We start from the raw sequence: 25,394 nt of genomic DNA, 5'->3' as shown, positions 1-25,394 counted from the left end.
AAGATAAATACCTACCTAATCAAAGAGATAAATCCTCCTTAATAATTATTTTTTGCCAAATGTTACATTTTCATTGATTTGGACACATGTTATTTTGTGGTTATTTTCAATTAATTTTTTTCCACATGATATTTTGTGTTTTTTTTTCATTTTATTAATTTCCGCATAATATTTAAATATAATAATTGCAATAAATATAATAATAAATGCATATCAATTTCATTAATTGACTTCCTTTTAAATTCAAATTTTATAAATTAAAGTTTTATTAGTTTCATTTATTTATTTATCTAAATTATTTGTTTAATTTAAAAGAAAAACAAACAATTTAATTTTAATATATATATATATATATATATATATATATATATATATATATATATATATATATTATTTTCTTATAAATTCAAATTTCTCAATGTTTAGAATTATATATATATTTTTTCTTTAAAATAAACCCATATAATGCATGGATCTTACATCTAATTCTTAATATAGACTAAAATGTTTTATGAGATGGTATAGATTTATCCTTTAACATTAACAACCATTGCAATGAATATAACAATTAAAGTCAACGTGTGTTTTCTTATCTTATATTATAACTTAAATTCCCAATTAACCGTTGACTAGGTATAAAAACATTATATGGATATCGAGATTAGGTGATTTTGCTCTATCTTATTGTGCAATTTTAAGCAAATTCAACATTATAAACTAATAATCTTGAATCGCTTTCCATGGTTGTATTATACGACTAAATTACCTATAATTTAGTACAAAGATTGAATGTTAAAAAGTTAAAACTCTAGATTCTTACTTTTACCTTTCATGGACTTGTTGAAGTTTTATTCGTATCTCGTTCTCGCCGGTCACTGGTATCGTATCGTATCGTCTCGTCGACGTCGGCTCCGTAATAAATGGGGATCAATTCATTCAAGATTTACTATTCACAGATCCAAACTGGTAACGTTTTATCGGAGATTGTATATTCTGCTTTTCCTCAAGTACCTTTCGCTTCCTTTTACACCATCTATCTCCATACAATTTCCTTCTTCAAACCCAAAGCAGCTACATACACTATCATCGTCATCATTCATCACCCCTTATATTCCTTATTCTCCTCTCTTTCTCTTTTTTGCTGGCATTTTGCAATCAGCAAACACGGGGATCGACGATTGATCAATCAGATCGAGTATAGATTCTGATTATTTTTGCTCTGTGATTGACCAGTTCATCAATCGTTTCGAGTTTGTTTTTGATTCATCACGATTGGTTAATAGTTGCGATTGATCGAATAATGTGCGGGGGTTTCTGATTAGGGTTTTGGTAGAGCTTTTCGCGGTGTTGATTGGGGGATGTGCTGATTGAGAGGCGAAAAATGGTGATTGTTGTGATAATTGTTAAGTAGATCGGGGTTTATTAGTGGAATCGACGCCGCATTCGTCATCCGATACTTCCCCTCTCTTAAAAATGCAACATTCTTCATCTGGTGGCGATGGGTCAGATGCCGGTAACGGTGGGTCGGGTGTCGGTAACGGCGGTTTTGGTTGTATTCAACACACTGTCTCTAAATACGATACACTTGCTGGCGTCGCAATCAAATATGGCGTTGAGGTAGTTTCTTAATTCATTACTGTAGGAATTGCAGAAAGTACTGTTGCCTAGCTTACTTCCATTTCCATTTCGTTTTACAGCTTCAGTTTTGTTTGATTGTTTGTTCAATGAATTTGTATGACTTGATGATTTTGAGAAGAATATGATTCCCCCCTTTGAATTCTTACATATGCTAAGGTCAATTGTTTAGTTCATACATTCATACTACGCCCTCAGGTTTGAAAATAGCTACATTTTGTTTCTGTTTTTGATGTCAAACTTGTAATACGAAGATTCATATGCTTGTTATCATCAAAAGCTGTTATATTGTCTTCTTTAGTTGTATCTTTATGTTAATTGTTGCATTCAGATCTCCATCACAACCTTCATTGGTTTTATATGTAATGTAACATTGTAAATTTGTAATGCCACTTTCTTTCTTAGGTGGCTGACATCAAGAAGATGAATGGCCTAACAACCGATTTACAAATGTTTTCCCGCAAGTTGCTTAAGATACCGTTACCAGGGAGGCATCCACCATCTCCCATAATCTCAAACGGACACGACACTCAAGGGTATATTTGTACTTTCACTTCCTATCGAATATTTATGAAGAACCCATAAATTCACGATTGTTTATTTTGGTGAGATATTCTTGCAGACAAAATAGCTCAGAGATGACACCACCCAATCGTAGATATTCCGATTCAATTAATTCTCTCAAATCACTCAAATTATCATCTTCATCTTCCTCTTCACCCCCGCGAAATATCTCATCATCCATCGATTCTTTACGTGACTATTACAGACTTACACCAAACAATCACAACAGCGTGAAAGAAGGTTCTGAAATGACTCAAACGCCCCTTGGTCTTCACAGAAAGTCAAAAAGCGAAAATAACGGGTTTTCCAAGATATCTAAAACGGATGTGAAAGAAGCTGGTTCTGATAAAAGCATTGAGAAGTTGGTGAGAAGAAGAAAGTCAGAGGTTGACCTAAACAACCACACCCCGGATATGATGATGACATCATCAGCAGCCTATGTGAAAGGGTTGGGACTGCGGCCAAAAATATCAGAAGGTGGTTCTGATGTAAACAATGTGCCTGTGGTTCAGGCGTTTAGTGGGGTGAGGAAGTCTTCAAGTGCACCGACTTTTCAACTTTCAGAAGCTGCTAATAACAGTATCAGTAACAGTAATAGTAATAGTAACAGTAGCCCATCATCATCATCGTCTTTTTGGCCAATGTCTATGTTGAACTTCACGTTGGATCTTCAAGCAGCCATAACAAGTCCGCTGTTTGATGGATTGCCGAAGCCTACCAGTGGTCGGAAGAAGAAGCCGGCTCGTGATTAGTATTTTTGGATCTATTTAAATGAAATCCGATCGAATCTTCCATTATGAGAAAATAGGAAGAATCGGTGATAGGGAAATAAGAGGATTTATATTTTATATACCATGATTGTAATTTTTGGGCAGGGATGATATACACATTTAGATAGCAGAAGTAGGAAAGGAGGCAAATGAGCATCAGGGGCTTTCTATATTGTATATTTGAATTTGAGGTTTAGAAGCAAGAAATGGTTTGATATGTCTGTTTTGACCCAATATATTTATGTATTTTTTTTTTCATGGTAAAATCATGTTGAGTTGTTGACATGGGATTTATTTCTGTTTTGTTTAATCAAACATGTATGGTATTTGACTATTAGTACGTATATGTATCATATATTCAAAAAAGAATCATCGAAACGATCTCATTTTGGTTAAAAAAATGTCTGCCTGTTTAAGAATACGCAACACTTACTATCATAGCTTGAGAAACCAAGTACAAAAAACACTTTGTTCTATGTTTGCATTGAAAAACAGCCAAAATATTTATTGCATTGATGATGATATAAGTTACAAAAAAATGTTCAGCTTGGATTTAAACGAAACGTAACGGATCAAAATTTTCTTTTATTTATAAAACAGCCAAAATATTTATTGCATTGTTGATGATATAAGTTGCAAAGAAAAAAAAATGTTCAGCTTGGATTTAAACGAAAAGTAACAGATCAAATTGGCATCTAAAAGGTAAGTTTGAAAATAATATATCAAAGATGGAGATGCGGGGTATCGATCCCCGTACCTCTCGCATGCTAAGCGAGCGCTCTACCATCTGAGCTACATCCCCATTTGCATTGTTTTCCTGTAGATGCCTATATCAAACTAGATCATATATGTAAACAGTTGATAATACATGTACGAAAAAAATAGATGTTTGTATGCTTCTTATGGAGATGCGGGGTATCGATCCCCGTACCTCTCGCATGCTAAGCGAGCGCTCTACCATCTGAGCTACATCCCCATTTTGAGTGTTTGGTCCTGACTATTTAAAAAAAAAAAATAATTGGATCAAATATATGCTTTGATTAAAAATGGAGATGCGGGGTATCGATCCCCGTACCTCTCGCATGCTAAGCGAGCGCTCTACCATCTGAGCTACATCCCCGTTGATGTTACTGTTCTTCAGAAGCTTTTATAAACAATAGATTAGGTATTAAGTAACTCTATCCACTAATAAACGCTCCCGCGAAGGTGGTTTCCAGATTTTGGATAAGAGGCCGGGGAGCGAGAGGAAGAGAGAGGGAGTGAAAAGTTGAAGCCGGACAAAAATGGTGGCTGCGAAGCTGGTACCTGATTGTTCAAACGCAATTACAGCGATAAAACCTTCGTCTCTACTCAATTCTTTGTTCAATCATCGCCATCCTACTCCTATTGGTGCTTTTTGCCATTCTCGAAACTTTCAACAACCTTCTCGGAGTTTAACTACCATCAGAGCTTCTGCGCTGAACCGTCGAGACTTCATTGCCGACACTGCCACTGCCGCAGCTGCGCTTTCGCTTGCGCCATTGATTGGGCTGGATACCGCCTCCGTTGCCAAAGCTGATGACCTTTCTGAATGGGAGAGAGTTTACCTTCCGATTGATCCTGGCGTTGTCCTTCTGGACATCGCTTTTGTCCCTGAAGACCCTTCCCATGGTCTATTCTCTCTCTCTCTCTCTCTTTCTCTCTCTCTCTCTCTCTCTCTCTCTCTCACACACACACACACACACATACTGTTAGCTAGTTTCCATCTTCACATTGCGATTTAATGTCGAATTTTATGGTAATTGATTTCATAATATGAATTGCTGGATGGAGAAATGTAGAAGACTAATGGAACACTAGTTGTCTAAGCATTATCGAATGATCTCTTAATTCAAAACCGTCAAACATTTCATTTGGGCAGACATTTAGTCATTCCAAACTGATAACATAAGAGATTTCACAAAAGAAAAAATGTACGTGTTTGGATTTTCATATTCATAATTTGATATTTCTTGGAGGAAGATGACTAGTAATAGTATTTCATACTTCCTTTGTTTGTTCACCTTTGTAATTATACAAACAGTTCTACTTAGATAAAATCAAGGAACATAGATCATCAACAGTTTGCTCTATCAAATTACTCTTCCCTAGTCGCTCTTGTCCCTTGTGAATTTTTTGACATGATTTTGATGATCATTTGATTTGAATGGTGTTTTTTGGTAGGTTTTCTGTTGGGGACAAGACAAACTCTTTTAGAGACTAAAGATGGTGGAAGCACATGGGTGTCTCGCTCAATATCTTCAGCAGAAGATGAAGATTTTAATTACAGATTTAATTCCATAAGTTTCAAAGGAAAAGAAGGGTGGATTGTTGGAAAACCTGCAATTCTTTTACATACATCAGACTCTGGAGATAGTTGGGAACGCATACCATTAAGTGCTGAACTCCCAGGGGACATAGTAATCCCTAAACCTAATCCACATTATAATCATATCATTAATACTTTTTTCATGATACTCAGTTAAAAAGAAGCTAAAACTCTACATTTTTATAAATTTGCAGGTATATATAAAGGCAACTGAAGAAAACAGTGCAGAAATGGTAACCGATGAAGGTGCAATCTATGTTACATCAAACAGAGGTTACAACTGGAAAGCAGCAGTACAAGAAACTGTTTCAGCTACTCTTAACAGGTGATCTATTCAATATCCCTTTTCTATTAACATGATTATCATGTTGATTTAACCATGATTTATAACTTTATGCAAACTAACAGTTAAAATGGTGTAATTCAATTGCAGAACAGTTTCTAGTGGTATTAGTGGGGCTAGTTACTATACAGGCACCTTCAACACAGTGAATCGCTCCCCTGAAGGAAACTATGTTGCTGTTTCTAGTCGTGGTAACTTTTACCTCACTTGGGAACCAGGACAGGTTAAACTCTTTTTTGATGATAACTATTTAACTTTTTTGATGATTAGTTTTGACGATAATAACCTTGGAGAATTGTAAAAATTGTAGCCATACTGGCAACCCCATAATAGAGCAGTTGCAAGAAGAATTCAAAACATGGGTTGGAGAGCAGATGGTGGTCTTTGGCTTCTTGTACGTGGTGGTGGTCTTTATCTCAGCAAAGGCACAGGGGTAAGAAAAGCTTTTTTTTTTTTTTGATTCCATTGACATTTAGCTTGGTGATAAATGCAAGAAATATAATATTGTATTAAGAAGAAAGGAAAGTATGATGCAAATGAATGAAATCACATTGCTATTTCTTTCATTTAACCGTTTTGGTGTAACCACCTGAAGTGTTTGTTATACTGTTATCCCCCCAGATAACAGAAGAGTTTGAAGAAATTCCTGTACAGAGTCGTGGATTTGGTATTCTTGATGTTGGTTACAAATCAAAGGTGAATATTATTAACCTTGGTATCATTTGATTTTATTTAAGTATATGTGATAATTGTATCAAATATTTCTGAAAGCTGGATTTGGATACTCTGAATAATAATAATGTACAGGAAGAAGCTTGGGCTGCTGGAGGAAGTGGAGTTCTTTTGAAAACCACCAACAGTGGAAAGTCATGGAGTCGTGATAAAGCAGCTGATAATATTGCTGCTAATCTTTACTCAGTAAAGTGAGTTTTTTTTTTTTTTTTTCTATAACATAACACCCTTCACATGACCATTCTTGATGTTTTTTAAAATATAGGAATACATTTTGTTATGCTGATTATCCTCTTCCCTTGTGTAGGTTTATCAATGATAGACAAGGATTCGTGCTAGGAAATGATGGAGTCTTGCTAAAGTATCTTGGTTAAATTCATGGTATGTAATTTGTTTGGTTGTTACATTTTGGGAAACATACACATACACATACACAAATACACTTCACTTTCTTCATATAATCGATTTATACTTCTTTTTATTGTTTAAAAAAAAAAAACCATTTTTCCTGGTTACCTGGTTTTGATATGTGGCCCAATTTGAACCCCTTGTGATATTGTTGTTTTGGCTTGTCTTTAAGTTGTTCTGCTTTGCATTATTTAATATAATAACAAGTCTGTAAAATATAGTTAAGCAGTTAAATCAATTAAATAATGAAAGTACACTGTTAGCAGAGAATCTGACTTTGTGAAGTTGATGCAGGTTTTGACGAGACTTGTAATTTTGTAATGCGAAAAAAGTACCATATACATAATCGGGATAGCACGGATAAAATAAATTCTTTTATATTGAATTTATGATGTATTTACTGAGCCACCCGACTTTGTTGCAATTGTTTGTAAATGAATTCAACAATGACACACAACAATTTAAATATTCTTTTATGGTGTTTTAATTCTTCTTTTGGCGTTGTTGGAGCAAAAGCGATTTGCCTTTGGGTTTTCATTTACTTTTTGGAAACCTTGTCTTGTGGTTTTCATCTTAATGAGAGTTCACCTAACTACTTGCAAATTTGTGTTGGCTTAAAAGAATGTAGTGTTTGTTTCGATGTTTAGTTCAATAAAATTCTTTTACTAATAGTTAAATACTTGTAATAATCTCTAATAAGATAAAGTTGATGTAAGTTAGAGATGATTGAGAGTTTTTCTTAGGATCTGTTTCGTAAGATGAAATGAAATCATAGCGTAATTGAATCAGATATGTAATGTAATGGATCATTATATTTATTTGTCATGTTTAGTTGGTTCGAAAGAATAAAATGAAACATGTATGTTGGTATATGTATGTTGGTATGTATAAATATTAAATAGTAAACTAAATAAATTTAAATTGATGACTAAAGAAAAAAAATTATTTTATAGACCAAACTTTAAATGAAAAGGTATATGGTTAAACAAATTAAATATAAAAATATTTCATTTCATTTAAAATATATGTTCAATGTATTTTAAGTAGTTAAAAAAGAATTATATAACACACTTCAAAATAAAAAAATTAATTACCACGAAATCGTAAATTAAAAATATTTTTAGTTATTTTGGAACATAAAAAAATAACAATTTAATTGAGGTTTTGAAATTCTGTTTTAAACAAAATTAGCACCGTTAAAGATTACAAAAATGGAAGTATTTTATAATGGTAATGTATCATTCCGTAAGGAATGAAAGAAAAAACACTCCATCATGTAATGTAAATCAGTCTCAAAGAAAAAATCACATTGCATAAGGAACATTTCATTCCATTTTTTATGATAAACAAACAAGAATTTTACATTACACGGTTCAATTACAACATACCAATCACTACATTATGTTTTTATATGATTATTAACGAACAAGTGTATGAGTTTTGATGGATATATATCCCATAGGAAATGTTCAACTTTTAAAGGTTATACCTTTATTTAGCTTCTGAGCATCATAGATGTTGGAAATTGGTACTTATATATATATATATATATATATATATATATATATATATATATATATATATATATATATATATATATATATATATATATATATATATATATATATATATAACATATTAGATGTTTCTTGAAAATTTTATGAGGTATCAACTTCAATACATAAGGTACAACTAACAAATATATTTCATGTTTAAACGATTTAATTTATATTTAAATGGTTACATTTAATCAATCAATATGTTTCCTTCTTTATTCCCCCTCAATCCCGACCCTTATATCATTTTCTTAATTTTCTTTCTGATTTCTATGGATGTTTGTTTTTGTGATTTTTTTTAACCTTCTTAATGTTTGTTTTTTACACCCATCGTTTTTAGGTTAAGGTCAAACTATTGGGAAAGAAGATTAAACCAAGTTTGCATTTTTTTAAACCATTGGTGTGGAAAGGCCATCCGAAGTGACACCATGGTATGTAATGTTCTTTCAATACGTGTACTCTTTTTAATCTATTTAATTCTTTTGTTTAAGTCCATATTTTTTATGCTTCCTTGTAGATAATGTCACACTTCATCATATTTCCTTTAGATTTATTGTCTGGATATTGTTTTCTCCAATTTTTTTCTTTTCGGTTTATAGGCTCCATTTTGAAGTCGCAACCTACCAATAGCTTCGTCGCCATCAGCCACAGATGTACCCTTAAAATACCTCTCCATCATCTTTCTGATCATAGACTCATTCCTTAATTCTTGTTTTTCATTTATGGACTCATTCCTTTTAATTTAGTTTTTATTTCATATTTTTCCCTAAGTCTTGGTTTTAATTAACATGTAGTTTTTGATTTTGATGAAGGGATGATGTTGGTTTCAGATTTCTTTTGTGGTTACTAAAAATTCTTAGTGATCATATGTCTACCGATTCCCTTATACAATTGATATTGTCTCTACTCTATTCCCCAGTTTTTTTATGGGTCATTATTCCATAAACGTTTCTTGCTAATATACTCTTTATATTGAGAGCACGCAACAAAATAGTCAAGTGAAAACTCTACTCAGGTTTGTTCTTACAAAAGTTACTTGTACGAACTTCTACTTTGTTTTTCCTAATATAATTTGGTAAATTGACGAACATTTTTGTTCCTTTACATAAATCTTATGGTTCCATAAAGTAGATCGGCCTACACAAAGAGAGCTTCTTGTCTATTTTGACTATAGTAGCATCATGTAGAGTGAAAGACGATAAAGACACTGAAGAAGTTTTACATCAGGTTAGTATTGTATAAAGTTAGTGTGTTTGTTTCATGTGTTATTTTTTGTTTGAAACTAAGTTTTATGGAGTTAGTGTCTTTTATTTATATTGACAACATTTGGTTAAACAAAAATACACATATGAATGAATAAAACGAATATATTACAACATTTTCAAAATAACTTCCACATCTTACAAGTTGGTTGAACAAGGTGATTTTTAACCTTTTTGATTGATAATGTTCTTAATTCATTACTTTTCTTAGGTCCTCTTGTTGCCCCTCAACCTTACAACATAAAATATTTCTAAAAAAATCACTTTAGTCCATGTTAGTTTACGAAGGAGCATTGAGATTGGATTTTTTTGATTGTTTTTTCATCAATTAAGTCTGCTAAAAAATATTAACAAATTCTTAATATGATTTAGTAATTGTAGATAATCTTTTGTTAGATCAAATTTAATATTTTTTAGAACAGCTAATGCATACACACCCACTAATATTAAAAAATTATAATTCTAATGTTATATTAGTTATTCTTCTAGTTTATACTTCCAAGCTTTTAATGTACATCGATTTGGTCTCATGGATGGTTGCTCGACACCAAAGTTGTTAAAGGACCTCAATCTCATGGTAGACATGAAAAATAATATTAAACACCGGATATTTGTGACATTCTCAGTTAAATTTTATTTCAGGTGGGTAAATTATTAACAATAGATTCTTTGGAATTGTTAAAGACATGGAGGTTAGTTTTTCAAGTTGTGAGTTTTCGAACGGTTTTTGGAAAAAAAAAATTGATGTTTTATAGCATCCTACATTTTCAATAGTTTTTTCAATGTATTTTGATAGTTGCTTTTTCTTTTTACTATTTTATGACTTTTATAACATCATACTTTCCTTTGTAATAGAAATGTACTATAACCCAGACCTTTTTGAACCCATTTTTTTATAGTCACAAACGATGTTACCCCACTCCCAACGAATATCATGTGAAAGAGTTGTAGAAGGGGGTTGAGTACGCCCCCTTCTACTAATTTATCTTTGCTACCGGATCTCGACACGTGGCTTGCATACGCCCATCGTATTAAGTACACCCCGCATTCTTCGAAGTTACGCCCCGCGTAATGCAATTCCTTAGCCTATAAATAGAGGCACAAATCTCTCATTTTCTTCACACCAAAACCATTCTTTCTATTTTAAATACCCTCCTTAGCCCCTCCCCTTCCCTAGAACTTCCCAAGTGTTAGAGGCGAAGCCCGGAGCGCCATAAGGCTCCGAGAAGAAGAGCCTTCGACTCAGATGTTCTGCCCTGTAAAGCTCGTCTCCTAGCTTAACCCCCCTTGTAAGTGAGTTATGTTTACCCTACTTTAAGTATACATTATGTTTAAGTTCATTATCATTATTATGAACCTATAAAAAAGATTTATTAGTGATTCAAAGTCGTTATACTGATTGAACTACTTACGGGAGAGGTGTCTAGAATGGCCACGTTAGGTTTGGTTGTTAGATTTCAGAAAAACTATATGTCGAAATGGTCTTGCCTCCTAACTCTCATGTCTGGCTAATCCTTACTTGATAGATAATGACGTAGACTCTAAGTTAATGATGAATCTAGACTAATAATTAGTTGCAGTATTATATTAAAATCTAGTAATAATGATACTAAGTTTCGACGAAGGAAAATAAAATTGTTAGAAGCGAAGCGCTCCCGAATTACGAGTCGTCACTTTAACAAGTGAGTGTATAATTACTTTCATCTTACACCTAGATATGAAGTATTCAATATAAATTACGTGCTATGTGTGCATATTATCTGTGATGTTGATATCTATGCTGGATGAACAAAATATACATGTTTTATTCGATTTAAAATTATTTATGTATTTTATACCTATAATTATATGATGGGTAAAGATTGGTAGATAATATAGATGATGAAATAAATGATGAGAGGCCTCGATGTTTAAGCTGATTTAGTTATCTAGCGGAGTATAGATGATGACCACAGACTATTCTAGACAGTCTAGTGGAACGCTAGTAAGCTCGCAATCTGTAGGTGTTTTGTAAACGATGTGTTCACCCAATGTACTCCACCCCCTCATAGTTTCCTTACGAACATACATTGCCGAGGAATCGCCTAAGCAATATTGTATTCCTGATGATGATCCTTAGGATAAGTCCTTTAAATTAGATGCTTTAGTGACAGAAAGTGAGGATAACGGGAACGAGTAATCGGGTTAATTAATTTGATGAAATTAATAAACTTAATTATTGTGGGTTGAAAACCCTATGTGCTCACCAGACTTCCAAGCCTGACCCACTCAGTTTCTTGTATTACAGGTAGTAGCAAAAGAGTACATGAGTGTTGATATGATGAGAGATCTATGGATTATAGGCCATTAAAATAATAGGTGTTGTAAGGCCTGTATTATTTCTGTTTATACTTATGTATTGTATTGACAATGACACCTCATCGTTTTTATTATAATGAAAACACATTTCTTCGGAAATGATTTACTTATCATATTTTTGGGAACAAATTCTGCAACATGTTTCTTCAAAATGATACTCTGATTTTCAAATAAAGCATAAACAAATCGGTTTTTTCTAACCGTGAAATTAGGGATGTCACGACATGGAAAGAGGATATTACACCACGTATGTTCGGTGCACATGGTGTAGCACGTTTCTGGTGTACAATGCGTAATATATGTCCGAAATTTTTGAGAAATTTTTGAGAACCTGAACAATAACACATGAACTCACTAGTTCTCTCTTTTGTCAATTTACAATGATTTATCATTAGTAACATGAACATAAATATGAAGATTTTATATATTAAAGAATAATTGAATTTTTTAAGAAGCTAAACTTGAAATACTAAAAGCTAGAAAACATATTTAACCAAAAAAAGAAACAAAGTAAAAAAAGCATTCAAGAAAACAATCCTAAAAAAAACTCTAAACGAACTGTTTATTCTCTCATCAACTCAGCAACGAAAGCCATATTTGTCTTAATTATGTATTCAAAAAAACATTTCAAATAAAAAATAGATAACATAAGGTCATTATCAATCGTGATTAACTTGACAAGGAAATTTTTTTTCAATCAAAATGATTGGAGAGTCTAGACAAGCATTAACATCTCTCAATAAATGCACCTTCAAGTTAAAGTCGTCAAAGGTTTTGTAGATATGAGATGACAGGCCATCAATTTGATTTTGATAATGTTTATTATCTTTACAAATGGGCTTTATAATTTTATGGTTTGTCAAGATCGTAGGCATGCCGACGCTTAAATACGACATTGTGTGTAAAAAAATGTGTAAGGTGATAATTTTCTAAAGAAAATGTTTATCGAATATTTAATTGATATTTTTTATCAATGAAAAAAAGACATTATATAGAAGAAAACTGAGAGAACATATTTCTTCTGATAAATTCGACAGAAGAAATTGAAGAAATTCATTAGAGGATAGAATGGAAACAAGACTAAATTCACATTTTTGAGATGGGGAAAGAAGAGAGACATATGTGAGAACGTTACCTGAGGAGGATGAGGCGACGAGAAGAGAGACATATGTCAGATAAAATTTTCATTTTTAAATTCATTCCAATCGTATGATAATCACATCAAAGAGTCGAAATTATATCATAGTAAAATATTATCAGAGTACAAATCCCAAAATCACGTGGTGCGGAAAAACATAGGTGGATGCAATACAATCAGGCTGGGCCTTTCCCTTTCGAGCTGGAAGTACCTGAAACATAAACTGAAAGCGTAAGCACAAAGCTTACTGAGTTCCCCCAAAATACTCCATACCATACATATATAACAGTCAAAAACATATCGGGTCTATTTCACCCCCTTCGATATCTTTCAACCGGTATTGGGTCTATTTCACCCCCTTTGGTATCTTTTAACCGGTATCGGGTCTATTTCACCCCTACCACTACACATATAATCATAACAATAAGAGTCACAGAGACACCAAGCAGATACAAACACAACATGTAATTGTCATGAAGACAATCATCATACTACAAACGTAATCTAGTGGACCGACATTGATGCCTTCGACCCACAACTACTGTAACACCGTAAATTTTTCAAACAAAATTTTCATTTTAAAATCACATAAATCTCATTATCACACTTCACAAAATCTCAAGTATCAAATTATCCAAAACACAAATGCATAATTGTTTGATTTAAAATCCAGGATCCTCAAAACATAACTGTGTCTCGTGTGTACAATCAAGCCGACGACTTCCCACGATCATGAGAAGTACCAAAAACACATATCACATAACACGGTAAACACGAAGCTTAGTGAGTTCCCCAAGATACCACACACATCTCGTTAGCCTCTCATGGCTATAACTCGATAAAGACCCTCCGATCAATGTGTCTCAGTGGAGACCCTCCGGTCCCACAACTCGGGTTGGACCCTCCGGTCCTAACTCATAAAGCGTAGCAGAATCACAAGGACATAATGCCTAACATATCACATAGCTCAGTATGCCACATATAATCAACGTATACACCGAATAATATAACAACATAAGTCACAAAGACAGTATGCACGATAACACATATCACAACATAAAAAATGAGACCCTCCGATCAATAATATAATAAGACCCTCCGGTAACTCAATGATTACCACTCAGGTAGGTATAGTGAGAAGACTCACCTCGCAGAGTAAAGCAATGCATCCCTCAGTCGAGCCGCCGGTCAAATCTCCGCCCCTCCATGGCCTCCAAGAATCCACAGTTGACCAAAACCCTAAAGTCAACGGAAGTCAACAGTCAACACTGACCCAAGTCTAAAATTCAACTGAGGTCAATACTCAAGTCAACAGTCCATGTGTAACGACCCAATTTTCACTTCCGAAAATTTCGTTTTAGAACATTACTTTAGAAAACATTAATAAATAAAAACATTGTTTGATCACACCACATCACAACGTAAACCATGTTTAAAAAGCCAAACCATACAACCCATCAAAATATCAGAGTACAAATCCCAGTGAATCTCGTAAATGCGGAAACCAGAGTGTGTGCATGATGTGCCGCTACCGCGCCAGCTCCTTCCCCTTCGAAGAAGAGGTACCTGAAAACAAAACTGTAAAACATAAGCACAAAGCTTATTAAGTTCCCTCATCGTACCACATACCATACAAACACATAACATATATACTGCTAGGCTATTCTGGGGTGCCTGACTACCCGGTACGGCCATTCTGGGGTGCCGACCTACCCATACGGCCATTTTGGGGTGTCGTCCTACCAGTGTCAAGCCATTCTGGGGTGCTGACTACCCATGTCAAGCCATTCTAGGGTGCTGACTACCCATCGGTCCTAACAACCGATCCTCGGGGATTGGTCCCCTCCTACTATGTAACATACACTTTAGTAACCTTGTTTAATTATCATGTTTCATATGATTGTTAGTTTAAAAATGAATATTATTATATATTATGTTGTTTTAAACGTTTAAAGTAGGTAGTTATAGTAAAATAGAATTGTAAGCGTTTAAAAAATATATATATATATATATATATTATTTTCGGTATGGTTTTAAGCGTTGATTTCTAACGAAATAGGTTTATAATATTTGAAGTTAAACTAAGTTTAGAATCATTTGGAATGTATTAGAGGTGATAGGGAAGTCTTATGTGATTCCGATCAAAAAGTCAACTATCGGAATTAACGAAAGTATAACGTCTAAGTTAAAAATAATTAAATCTGATTTTATTGGAAGATCTTTTCTGGGATATTTTTATTGGAAGTTGTAAATTATCTCGTTAGAAACGTACAGGCGAAAACCTCATCGAAAACGGAGTTTCGAGCGAAAAGTTATGCAATTTTTAGTGTTTAGGGGTAAAACGGGTACCCAAACCGGGTCAAACCCGACCCAACTCGGGTTTTTACCCATTGAAACACGATTTTGAGTCATTTTCCTGCCATTTTCAGTTCATCACCATCCCTATGGGAGATTTTCACATACATGATCAATCTTGATCAAGTTTTGAAGATTAAATCAAGATTTTGAGTGTTCTTGAAGTATCAAGTCTAGTAATCAAGGTATGAACTCTTAATTTTTGGATTAGCCCTTGTAATTAGTGAGTTATTAAGAGATTAGGGTTTGATCAAAGTGGGTTTACCACTGATTTAATGAAATTAGGCATGAGTTTATGTTATTAACCTAGAATCTTAAATGGAAATCAAGTAACTACATGTAAACTTGAGAATTAATCATATGGTTTAAGAGTAATTAGTGAAAATTAATAATGAAACCCATGGTTTATACTTGAATTAGAATGGATTACTAAAATATTCAGTGTTATCATTGTAAAAGAAGAACTTGGTGATATTGATCATGAGGTTTGATCATGTAAAGGGTAAAATGAAATTATAAAGGGTATAATTGTCCTGTTTTTGTAAAAATCACCAAAAATTATAGAAAAATCGTATGGAGATGTGCTATATATCCCTGGAAAGCTGAGAATGTCTACTTTGATTTTTGTTTTAAAACCAAAATCTAATTCCGGACTTAAAAGGGGTGAAAACAGCTATATGTTCAGTGCAGTAAGGCTGAATTTTGACAGCTTTGGAACATTTTGACAGCTTTAGGATGCTGTTTTGTAAAATTCATAGTAAATTATAGAAAAATCATAAAAATGTGAGGTCAGTGGCATTAGAAAGATATAAGAGTCTATTTTATTAATATGTATAATTTATTAGTTATTTTGACATTTAATAAGGGTAAAACAGATCTGCAAGTGACAGCTATACAAAGAACAAAAACTAAAATTTCTAAATTGAAAACAACATAACTTGAGAGTAGTTGAGTAATTGCTTATGAAATTTGAAATATGAACTCCAGGGGTATAATTGAAGGTTTTAGAGGCCTGAGGATGGTGTAATTTCATCAGAAAAAGAGGAATTTTATCGCAACATTCGGTTACAGCACAGTGAGTTCAATATAGGGACAATTGTATGTTATGTGTTATATGTGCAATGTGCTTTCTTGTGTTATTGATCTAAGTGGTTATTACTTGATATTGATTTTGATGCCTTTGGCCATGTAGAGCATGACTCGTATCACTTTGGTATTGGCTTTGTGCCTTTGACCATGTAGAGCATGACTCGTATCACTTTGGTATTGGCTTCGGGCTAGGTAGGGCTGAAAGCCTGTATATTCTAGCAACATGATTAAAAGGGATTGTGTTTTATGTGCCTCTTGGGCTGGAATTTATGATGCTTATGATCCTAAATTATTGTGTCTTAATTATTGTAATCCTTTGAATCTAACCGTTTATTGATTTGGAAAGTCCTTCATTTGATACACATATAAGCCTTTGTTGTCCTTTGTTTCTTTTTGTTCCTGTCATATTGTTATGTATATGGCATAGCGTTATATTGTATCTATTTTTGAACTCACTAAGTGACGCCCACTTATCCCTTTTAGTGTTTAACTATTTCAGGTGATAAGCATCCAGAGTAAACACGCTTTGTTGGAGGACTTAGAGTAGTTGACACTACTACGTTTTTACTTGGTATACATATATGTATATGGATTATAAATTCCTGGGTAGTTATGTATTTATACAACTAGTTATGAAACTTTGTAAAAACCCTTTTAGTTGGTTTGTATCCATGCTTTTGTATTTAGACCACTAGTGTGAATTATAATTATGAATATGCATGTAGCATGTTTGGCTTTATGGTAATTTTAGTGAATGGGGTCTTACAATTATGGTATCAGAGCACTGGTTTAAGCGAACTAAATACCACGAATTGGTATTTAGACTTAAACTGTTGGAAGTTCAATATATGAACAGATTTATTGTCCGTATATGGATACAAACCATAGGAAAGACTTAAGTGGGGTGTTGGGTAATGATAAATCCTTATATTCTTACGTGTTATGTTACTCCAATTTTTTCAGAGCAATGGCTGAGCAGGAGGGTAGTCATACACCAGATGTGGGTGGAGATCTTCATCTTAATGAGGGAGATACTCCAATATCCCCTCGTGAGGAGCGGCTTTTGGATAAACTTACTGGTGTTATTCGACAAACTCTAGAACAACACAAAAGGGATAGTGATAAGGGTAAAGAGAAAGCCACCGGAGAGTCTTCAAGAGAGAAAGCGAAACGTCCCTCATTCAAAACTTTCAAGAGTAGTGGTGCTACAGAGTTTTCAGGTGTCCTTGATCCCATTGTTGTTCTTACCTGGATCCAGAACACAGAAAAAGTATTTCGTATCTCCCATGTGGTTAATGAAGACAAGGTTAACTATGCTTCTGCAATGCTCATTGGAGAAGCCTTAGTCTGGTGGGAAGCGACATTTGAAGCTCTTAACGAGTATGACCAGGAGAATTTATCTTGGGAGATGTTTAAAATCCGCTTTCTAGGAAAATATTGTCCTCTAGATATGAGGAGAAGACTGGAGAAGGAGTTCCTCGAACTTAAGCAAGGAGGAATGACTGTGACCGAATATGAAACTCAATTCAATCAAAAGGCACGGTTTGCTGCGAAGTATATCCCGACTGAAGACGATAAAAGTCAGTTATTCATGGAAGGGTTACGGTATGAAATCCGTGATTTCGTGATCAATCGGGATATTCTATCATTCGATAAAGCTGTTGAGTATGCCCGAAAGCGCGAGCATGACTTAGAGATACGTGGTGCCACTCTTTCTATCCCGAAGCATCCACGTGTTGATCGAACTGTTTCTGTTTCAACTAATCCATTGGGTCGATCTGCTCAATCTGATCTTAGCACAAAAGTACAATCTCAGAGCGCCTTTCGTGGTCGCGGTCGGCCACAATCTTTTTCTCTTCAGTCGAGAGCTCCACCACCATGCCAGAAATGTGGAAAGAGCCACCAAGGTCAATGCAGGGTAGGAAAAGGACCAGTGATTTGCTATGGATGCGGAGAAACAGGTCATATGAAGCCCGTTTGCCCGATGAGGAATGTTACATGTTATGCTTGCGGTGTTACTGGCCACAGAAAGCGTTTCTGCCCTACTCTTACCAGCCAAATGGTGAGAAGTCAAGCTTCCGTTCAACAACCAGTGGGTACTTCAACCCAAAAGGAGGATGTGCCAAAGGCTAAAGGCCGTGCATTCCAGATTACCCCAGAGGAGGCACGCGAGGACCCGAATGTTGTGACTGGTACATTTCTCGTCAATTCTAGACCTGCTCACATCTTATTTGATTCTGGTGCCTCAGATTCTTTTGTGTCTCGTGAATTTGCGCGTTCTTTTCAAATTGCATGTTATGCACTCGCCCAACCATTTCATGTAGATACCGCGGGAAGTGTATCATTACTTGTTGATAAAGTCTATAGAGATTGTGTCATAGAAATTGAAGGTTATAATTTTCTTGCCAATTTGATTCCTATCTCCCTACCCAACTTTGATATCATTCTCGGCATGGACTGGTTGTCAAAGAACCGTGCAGAACTCTTGTGCTATGAAAAGATAGTACGCATTCCTATTGAAGGGGAGAATCCTATTTATGTCTATGGTGAACAAAGAATCTTCAAAATAATCTCTTTCCTTAAAGCTCGTAAATTCATATCGAAGGGGTGTTCTATCTATTTGGCCTACTCAGTTGATGTCTCAAAAGAGGAGAAGAAAACGGTAAATGATGTTCATGTTGTTAACGAATATCCTGATGTTTTCCCTGATGACTTGCCTGGCCTTCCTCCGGATAGGCAAGTAGAATTCCGAATTGACCTTGTGCCTGGTGCTGCTCCGATTGCAAAGACTCCTTATCGTCTCGCGCCAACAGAGATGAAAGAAATGATGATCCAACTGCAGGAATTACTTGACAAAGGCTTTATCCGACCGAGTACTTCTCCCTGGGGTGCTCCTGTATTGTTTGTCAAGAAGAAGGACGGATCGATGCGGATGTGCATTGATTATCGTGAGCTGAATAAGGTGACTATCAAAAACAAGTACCCACTACCTCGCATTGATGATTTATTTGATCAACTTCAGGGTGTTAGCTATTTCTCGAAGATTGATTTGAGATCTGGATATCATCAGTTGAAAGTTCACGAGCAGGATGTGCCGAAGACTGCTTTTCGTACTCGATATGGGCATTATGAATTCCTTGTTATGCCGTTTGGTTTAACAAATGCTCCTGCTGTATTCATGGATATGATGAATCGGGTATGTCGCCCAATGCTCGATAAATCAGTCATCGTATTCATTGACGATATTCTAATCTATTCCAAGTCTGAATCTGATCATGCCATTCATATTCGTGCGGTGTTAGAACTTCTTCGAAAGGAGAAACTATATGCTAAATTCTCGAAATGTGAATTCTGGCTTCGCCAAGTTCAATTTCTTGGCCATGTTATTTCTAGTGATGGTGTATCTGTAGATCCTATCAAAATCGAAGCCATTCAAAATTGGGAAGTGCCCCGTAATGCTTCCGAAATTCGTAGTTTCTTGGGTCTCGCGGGATATTACCGGAGATTCATTAAAGACTTTTCTCGTATAGCCATACCGCTCACGAGTCTTACAAGGAAGGAAGTAAAGTTTGAATGGGGTGAAGCCCAAGAAAAAGCTTTCTCAACTCTAAAAGATCTTTTGACTCATGCTCCAATCTTATCACTCCCAGAAGGTGATGATGATTTCTCCGTATACAGCGATGCTTCAAGATTGGGACTCGGTTGTGTGTTGATGCAACATGGCAAAGTGATAGCCTATGCCTCAAGACAACTGAAAGATTATGAAAAGAATTATCCCACTCATGATCTCGAACTCGCTGCAGTGGTATTTGCCCTAAAACTTTGGAGGCATTATCTTTTTGGTACAAAATGCCAATTATTTACTGACCACAAAAGTCTCAAGTACATATTCAGTCAGCAAACTTTGAATATGAGACAACAACGAGCCATGGAGCTGATCAAAGATTATGACTGTGAAATCCTATATCATCCTGGAAAAGCCAATGTAGTTGCCGATGCACTTAGCAGAAAAATTTATCGTAATAGTATGTGTTATGCTATTACTCATACCACAGTAAAATTCACTATTCTAGATGAACTAAAGAAATGGCAAGAAGAGGCCCTAAAGCCAGAAAATGTGAAGAAAGAAGGGATGATACATTATAATGATGCTTTACTTGATGATCCGCGAGGATTAAAAGTATTCAAGAATCGGCTATGGATTCCAAAGATTGGTGGATTAAGACAGAAGATTTTAGATGAAGCCCATAAATCTAAACTTTCAATACATCCTGGTACAAGTAAAATGTACCATGATGTAAGAGCTGATTATTGGTGGCCTGGATTAAAGAGAGACATTGGAAGATATGTACAGGAATGCTTAGTATGCTTACAAGTCAAAGCAGAGCACCAAAAGCCTTATGGAACCCCAGAAAGTCTTAGTGTTCCTGTATGGAAATGGGAAGAACTGTCCATGGATTTTATTACCAAATTGCCAAAGACTGCTAGACAACATGATAGCATTTGGGTAATTGTCGATCGCCTGACTAAAAGCGCTCATTTTCTTGCCATGCGTGAAACGGATCCAATGGAGAAATACGCACAAGTATACTTGGATGAAATTGTTGCAAGACACGGTGTGCCATTAAAGATCATTTCCGATCGTGATACTCGCTTCACTTCTCACTTTTGGGCAAGTATGCAACGTGAAATGGGATCTCGAGTTGCTCTCAACACAGCTTATCATCCCCAGACAGATGGTCAGACAGAGAGAACAATCCAAACCGTAGAAGATATGCTTCGTGCATGTGTCTTGGAGTTCGGTGGTAACTGGGATAAATACTTACCTCTTGTTGAATTTTCGTATAATAACAGTTACCACGCTTCAATCAAAATGCCACCATATGAAGCATTATATGGTCGCAAATGTCGTACACCATTGTGTTGGCGAGACATAGGACAAAAGATCCTTGGAGGCCCTGAAATGATTCAAGACACCACCGACAAGATTCAAATTGTACGAGAAAGAATGAAAGCGGCCCAGGATCGACAGAAGTCCTATACAGAAAAGAGGAGACGACCCATAGAATTCCAGGTGGGTGATTTCGTAATGCTAAAAGTATCCCCGTGGAAAGGCATTATGCGATTTGGGAAGAAAGGAAAACTAAGTCCTAGATTTGTTGGTCCTTTCAAAATCATCCAGAGAGTTGGTAAACAAGCATACCGCTTGGAATTGCCGGAAGATTTGGCAGGTATTCATGATGTGTTTCATGTGAGCTATCTACGCAAATGCTTGAGCATCTATGATGAGACAGTTCCATTATCAGAGGTGAAATTGGATAATAAGTTAAGATATATAGAAGAACCTGAAGAGATTATAAATGAGAGAACGGTTGATCTGCGTAATAAAGAAGTGGAGTTAGTGCTTGTCAAGTGGAAACATCATCGAGGCCCAAATTATACTTGGGAAAATAAGAATGACATAAGAGAAAAATATCCCCGTTTGTTTAAATCGTCGTGATTTCGGGGACGAAATCCTCAAAAGGAGGAGGTATTTGTAACATACACTTTAGTAACCTTGTTTAATTATCATGTTTCATATGATTGTTAGTTTAAAAATGAATATTATTATATATTATGTTGTTTTAAACGTTTAAAGTAGGTAGTTATAGTAAAATAGAATTGTAAGCGTTTAAAAAAAATATATATATATATATATATTATTTTCGGTATGGTTTTAAGCGTTGATTTCTAACGAAATAGGTTTATAATATTTGAAGTTAAACTAAGTTTAGAATCATTTGGAATGTATTAGAGGTGATAGGGAAGTCTTATGTGATTCCGATCAAAAAGTCAACTATCGGAATTAACGAAAGTATAACGTCTAAGTTAAAAATAATTAAATCTGATTTTATTGGAAGATCTTTTCTGGGATATTTTTATTGGAAGTTGTAAATTATCTCGTTAGAAACGTACAGGCGAAAACCTCATCGAAAACGGAGTTTCGAGCGAAAAGTTATGCAATTTTTAGTGTTTAGGGGTAAAACGGGTACCCAAACCGGGTCAAACCCGACCCAACTCGGGTTTTTACCCATTGAAACACGATTTTGAGTCATTTTCCTGCCATTTTCAGTTCATCACCATCCCTATGGGAGATTTTCACATACATGATCAATCTTGATCAAGTTTTGAAGATTAAATCAAGATTTTGAGTGTTCTTGAAGTATCAAGTCTAGTAATCAAGGTATGAACTCTTAATTTTTGGATTAGCCCTTGTAATTAGTGAGTTATTAAGAGATTAGGGTTTGATCAAAGTGGGTTTACCACTGATTTAATGAAATTAGGCATGAGTTTATGTTATTAACCTAGAATCTTAAATGGAAATCAAGTAACTACATGTAAACTTGAGAATTAATCATATGGTTTAAGAGTAATTAGTGAAAATTAATAATGAAACCCATGGTTTATACTTGAATTAGAATGGATTACTAAAATATTCAGTGTTATCATTGTAAAAGAAGAACTTGGTGATATTGATCATGAGGTTTGATCATGTAAAGGGTAAAATGAAATTATAAAGGGTATAATTGTCCTGTTTTTGTAAAAATCACCAAAAATTATAGAAAAATCGTATGGAGATGTGCTATATATCCCTGGAAAGCTGAGAATGTCTACTTTGATTTTTGTTTTAAAACCAAAATCTAATTCCGGACTTAAAAGGGGTGAAAACAGCTATATGTTCAGTGCAGTAAGGCTGAATTTTGACAGCTTTGGAACATTTTGACAGCTTTAGGATGCTGTTTTGTAAAATTCATAGTAAATTATAGAAAAATCATAAAAATGTGAGGTCAGTGGCATTAGAAAGATATAAGAGTCTATTTTATTAATATGTATAATTTATTAGTTATTTTGACATTTAATAAGGGTAAAACAGATCTGCAAGTGACAGCTATACAAAGAACAAAAACTAAAATTTCTAAATTGAAAACAACATAACTTGAGAGTAGTTGAGTAATTGCTTATGAAATTTGAAATATGAACTCCAGGGGTATAATTGAAGGTTTTAGAGGCCTGAGGATGGTGTAATTTCATCAGAAAAAGAGGAATTTTATCGCAACATTCGGTTACAGCACAGTGAGTTCAATATAGGGACAATTGTATGTTATGTGTTATATGTGCAATGTGCTTTCTTGTGTTATTGATCTAAGTGGTTATTACTTGATATTGATTTTGATGCCTTTGGCCATGTAGAGCATGACTCGTATCACTTTGGTATTGGCTTTGTGCCTTTGACCATGTAGAGCATGACTCGTATCACTTTGGTATTGGCTTCGGGCTAGGTAGGGCTGAAAGCCTGTATATTCTAGCAACATGATTAAAAGGGATTGTGTTTTATGTGCCTCTTGGGCTGGAATTTATGATGCTTATGATCCTAAATTATTGTGTCTTAATTATTGTAATCCTTTGAATCTAACCGTTTATTGATTTGGAAAGTCCTTCATTTGATACACATATAAGCCTTTGTTGTCCTTTGTTTCTTTTTGTTCCTGTCATATTGTTATGTATATGGCATAGCGTTATATTGTATCTATTTTTGAACTCACTAAGTGACGCCCACTTATCCCTTTTAGTGTTTAACTATTTCAGGTGATAAGCATCCAGAGTAAACACGCTTTGTTGGAGGACTTAGAGTAGTTGACACTACTACGTTTTTACTTGGTATACATATATGTATATGGATTATAAATTCCTGGGTAGTTATGTATTTATACAACTAGTTATGAAACTTTGTAAAAACCCTTTTAGTTGGTTTGTATCCATGCTTTTGTATTTAGACCACTAGTGTGAATTATAATTATGAATATGCATGTAGCATGTTTGGCTTTATGGTAATTTTAGTGAATGGGGTCTTACATACTACCTCTATCGCATAACATAACAGGCCAACATACAAACATATCATCACATATTGTCAGACATTTCTGGGGTGTCTGACTACCCTTCGGTCCTAACAACCGAACTCTACTACTATCACATATAACGTATCATGCTAGCATATAACATATCAGGTAGTAGTAACCTAGATGATATCACAAAGACAATCATCTATCATACGTCTCCTACTGGTGGGCCGGCATTGTGGCCTTAGACCCACCACTACTGGAAGGTAACTCACCTGATACTGTTGAACTGCTGCTGCTAATCCCTTTGACCGCTACCTGACCTCTATCTTCGAACTGCTGCTCCACTAGCTCCTCGAGCTACCAATATCAATATAACACTTAGTCTAACTGACCTCCAATGGTCAACTAAGTCAACTATTACCAATGTCAAAGTCCTGGTCACAGTCAACCTTCCAGGCCAACCCTACTCACCGAGTCACCATACTGACTCGCCGAGTTCATATACTTAGAGTTATTCCTGTTTGCGACTCGACTCGCCGAGTCAGCCACTGACTCGCCGAGTCTACTGATTCCCGAGTCTTTCCCTGTCCAACTCACTGAGTCCTGGCTCGACTCACTGACTCGAGTCTTAACTCGAAGGGTTTGGGACCACACAACCTGACTCGTCGAGTCAAATAACAGACTCGCCGAGCACTAGGCAATCTCCAACCAACTCGCCGAGTTCCTACCCATCTTCATCCGACTCGTCAAGCTGTTCATCCCACTCGTCGAGTTCCTCCTCATCTTCAAGCTACTCGCCGAGTCCACTCGAAGGACTCGTCAAGTCCATTCGGTTCTACATACATGCAGAGGACTTTTGAGTCATGCATGGACTCCAAACTGTAGATCCACTCTTCTAAGGTCTATTCCTTACGTAAAGTGGCAAACTTTACGTGTGGCTGAGGAGATCTAGGC

General features: G+C 35.2%; 3 protein-coding genes and 3 non-coding genes across 7 annotated transcripts; 3 read left to right on the top strand and 3 right to left on the bottom strand.

The window, feature by feature from the left end:
• The first annotated feature begins 942 nt into the window (after nt 1-942).
• LOC145035063 (uncharacterized) lies at nt 943-3,186 on the top strand. The gene is made up of 3 exons (XM_078983642.1): nt 943-1,617; nt 2,041-2,171; nt 2,258-3,186. The coding sequence occupies exons 1-3, from the start codon at nt 1,474-1,476 to the stop codon at nt 2,949-2,951; spliced, it is 969 nt and encodes a 322-aa protein (XP_078839768.1). The 5' UTR covers nt 943-1,473; the 3' UTR covers nt 2,952-3,186.
• Nucleotides 3,187-3,698: 512 nt separating this feature from the next.
• TRNAA-AGC (transfer RNA alanine (anticodon AGC)) lies at nt 3,699-3,771 on the bottom strand. The gene has a single exon. It is a non-coding gene; the product is annotated as a tRNA-Ala (tRNA).
• Nucleotides 3,772-3,872: 101 nt separating this feature from the next.
• On the bottom strand, nt 3,873-3,945 carry TRNAA-AGC (transfer RNA alanine (anticodon AGC)). The gene has a single exon. It is a non-coding gene; the product is annotated as a tRNA-Ala (tRNA).
• Nucleotides 3,946-4,016: 71 nt separating this feature from the next.
• Nucleotides 4,017-4,089, bottom strand: TRNAA-AGC (transfer RNA alanine (anticodon AGC)). Its single transcript has one exon. It is a non-coding gene; the product is annotated as a tRNA-Ala (tRNA).
• Nucleotides 4,090-4,177: 88 nt separating this feature from the next.
• Nucleotides 4,178-7,286, top strand: HCF136 (photosystem II stability/assembly factor, chloroplast (HCF136)). Its single transcript, XM_078983641.1, has 9 exons — nt 4,178-4,619; nt 5,172-5,407; nt 5,511-5,641; nt 5,750-5,882; nt 5,970-6,092; nt 6,281-6,355; nt 6,467-6,582; nt 6,699-6,772; nt 7,094-7,286. Exons 1-8 carry the CDS (start codon nt 4,253-4,255, stop codon nt 6,763-6,765), a joined length of 1,248 nt encoding a protein of 415 aa, XP_078839767.1. The 5' UTR covers nt 4,178-4,252; the 3' UTR covers nt 6,766-6,772; nt 7,094-7,286.
• An 8,162-nt stretch (nt 7,287-15,448) lies between these two features.
• LOC145035061 (uncharacterized) lies at nt 15,449-24,290 on the top strand. Of its 2 annotated transcripts, XR_013678296.1 has the most exons (6): nt 15,449-15,653; nt 16,456-16,543; nt 17,057-17,128; nt 17,521-18,749; nt 23,583-23,670; nt 24,184-24,284. XR_013678296.1 is itself a non-coding variant. In XM_078983640.1 (5 exons), the coding sequence occupies exons 4-5, from the start codon at nt 17,525-17,527 to the stop codon at nt 24,201-24,203; spliced, it is 1,245 nt and encodes a 414-aa protein (XP_078839766.1). In that variant the 5' UTR covers nt 15,452-15,653; nt 16,456-16,543; nt 17,057-17,128; nt 17,521-17,524; the 3' UTR covers nt 24,204-24,290. The 2 variants fall into 2 exon arrangements, 1 of the variants encoding a protein (XP_078839766.1); XM_078983640.1 differs by lacking the exon at nt 23,583-23,670 and having other exon boundaries at nt 15,452-15,653; nt 24,184-24,290.
• Nucleotides 24,291-25,394: the final 1,104 nt, after the last annotated feature.

Source organism: Lactuca saligna, chromosome 3 (genome assembly GCF_052625555.1).
Source record: "Lactuca saligna cultivar CGN05327 chromosome 3, ASM5262555v1, whole genome shotgun sequence".
In the NCBI taxonomy this organism is placed as follows: domain Eukaryota; kingdom Viridiplantae; phylum Streptophyta; class Magnoliopsida; order Asterales; family Asteraceae; genus Lactuca; species Lactuca saligna.
The sequence above is the reverse complement of the archived record's forward strand: the minus strand, read 5'-3'. Positions and strand labels throughout refer to the sequence as shown.

Excerpts from the sequence above, each read along its gene's own strand:
- HCF136 (XM_078983641.1), top strand. The coding sequence starts at position 4,253 with ATGGTGGCTGCGAAGCTGGTACCTGATTGTTCAAACGCAATTACAGCG. Across the intron at positions 6,093-6,280 it reads ATCTCAGCAAAGGCACAGGG|ATAACAGAAGAGTTTGAAGA; the intron begins GTAAGAAAAGCT and ends TTATCCCCCCAG. Across the intron at positions 6,583-6,698 it reads GCTAATCTTTACTCAGTAAA|GTTTATCAATGATAGACAAG; the intron begins GTGAGTTTTTTT and ends TCCCTTGTGTAG.
- LOC145035061 (XM_078983640.1), top strand. The coding sequence starts at position 17,525 with ATGGCTGAGCAGGAGGGTAGTCATACACCAGATGTGGGTGGAGATCTT. Across the intron at positions 18,750-24,183 it reads GGACCCGAATGTTGTGACTG|GTGATAAGCATCCAGAGTAA; the intron begins GTACATTTCTCG and ends TAACTATTTCAG.
- LOC145035063 (XM_078983642.1), top strand. The coding sequence starts at position 1,474 with ATGCAACATTCTTCATCTGGTGGCGATGGGTCAGATGCCGGTAACGGT. Across the intron at positions 1,618-2,040 it reads CAATCAAATATGGCGTTGAG|GTGGCTGACATCAAGAAGAT; the intron begins GTAGTTTCTTAA and ends TTTCTTTCTTAG. Across the intron at positions 2,172-2,257 it reads AACGGACACGACACTCAAGG|ACAAAATAGCTCAGAGATGA; the intron begins GTATATTTGTAC and ends ATATTCTTGCAG.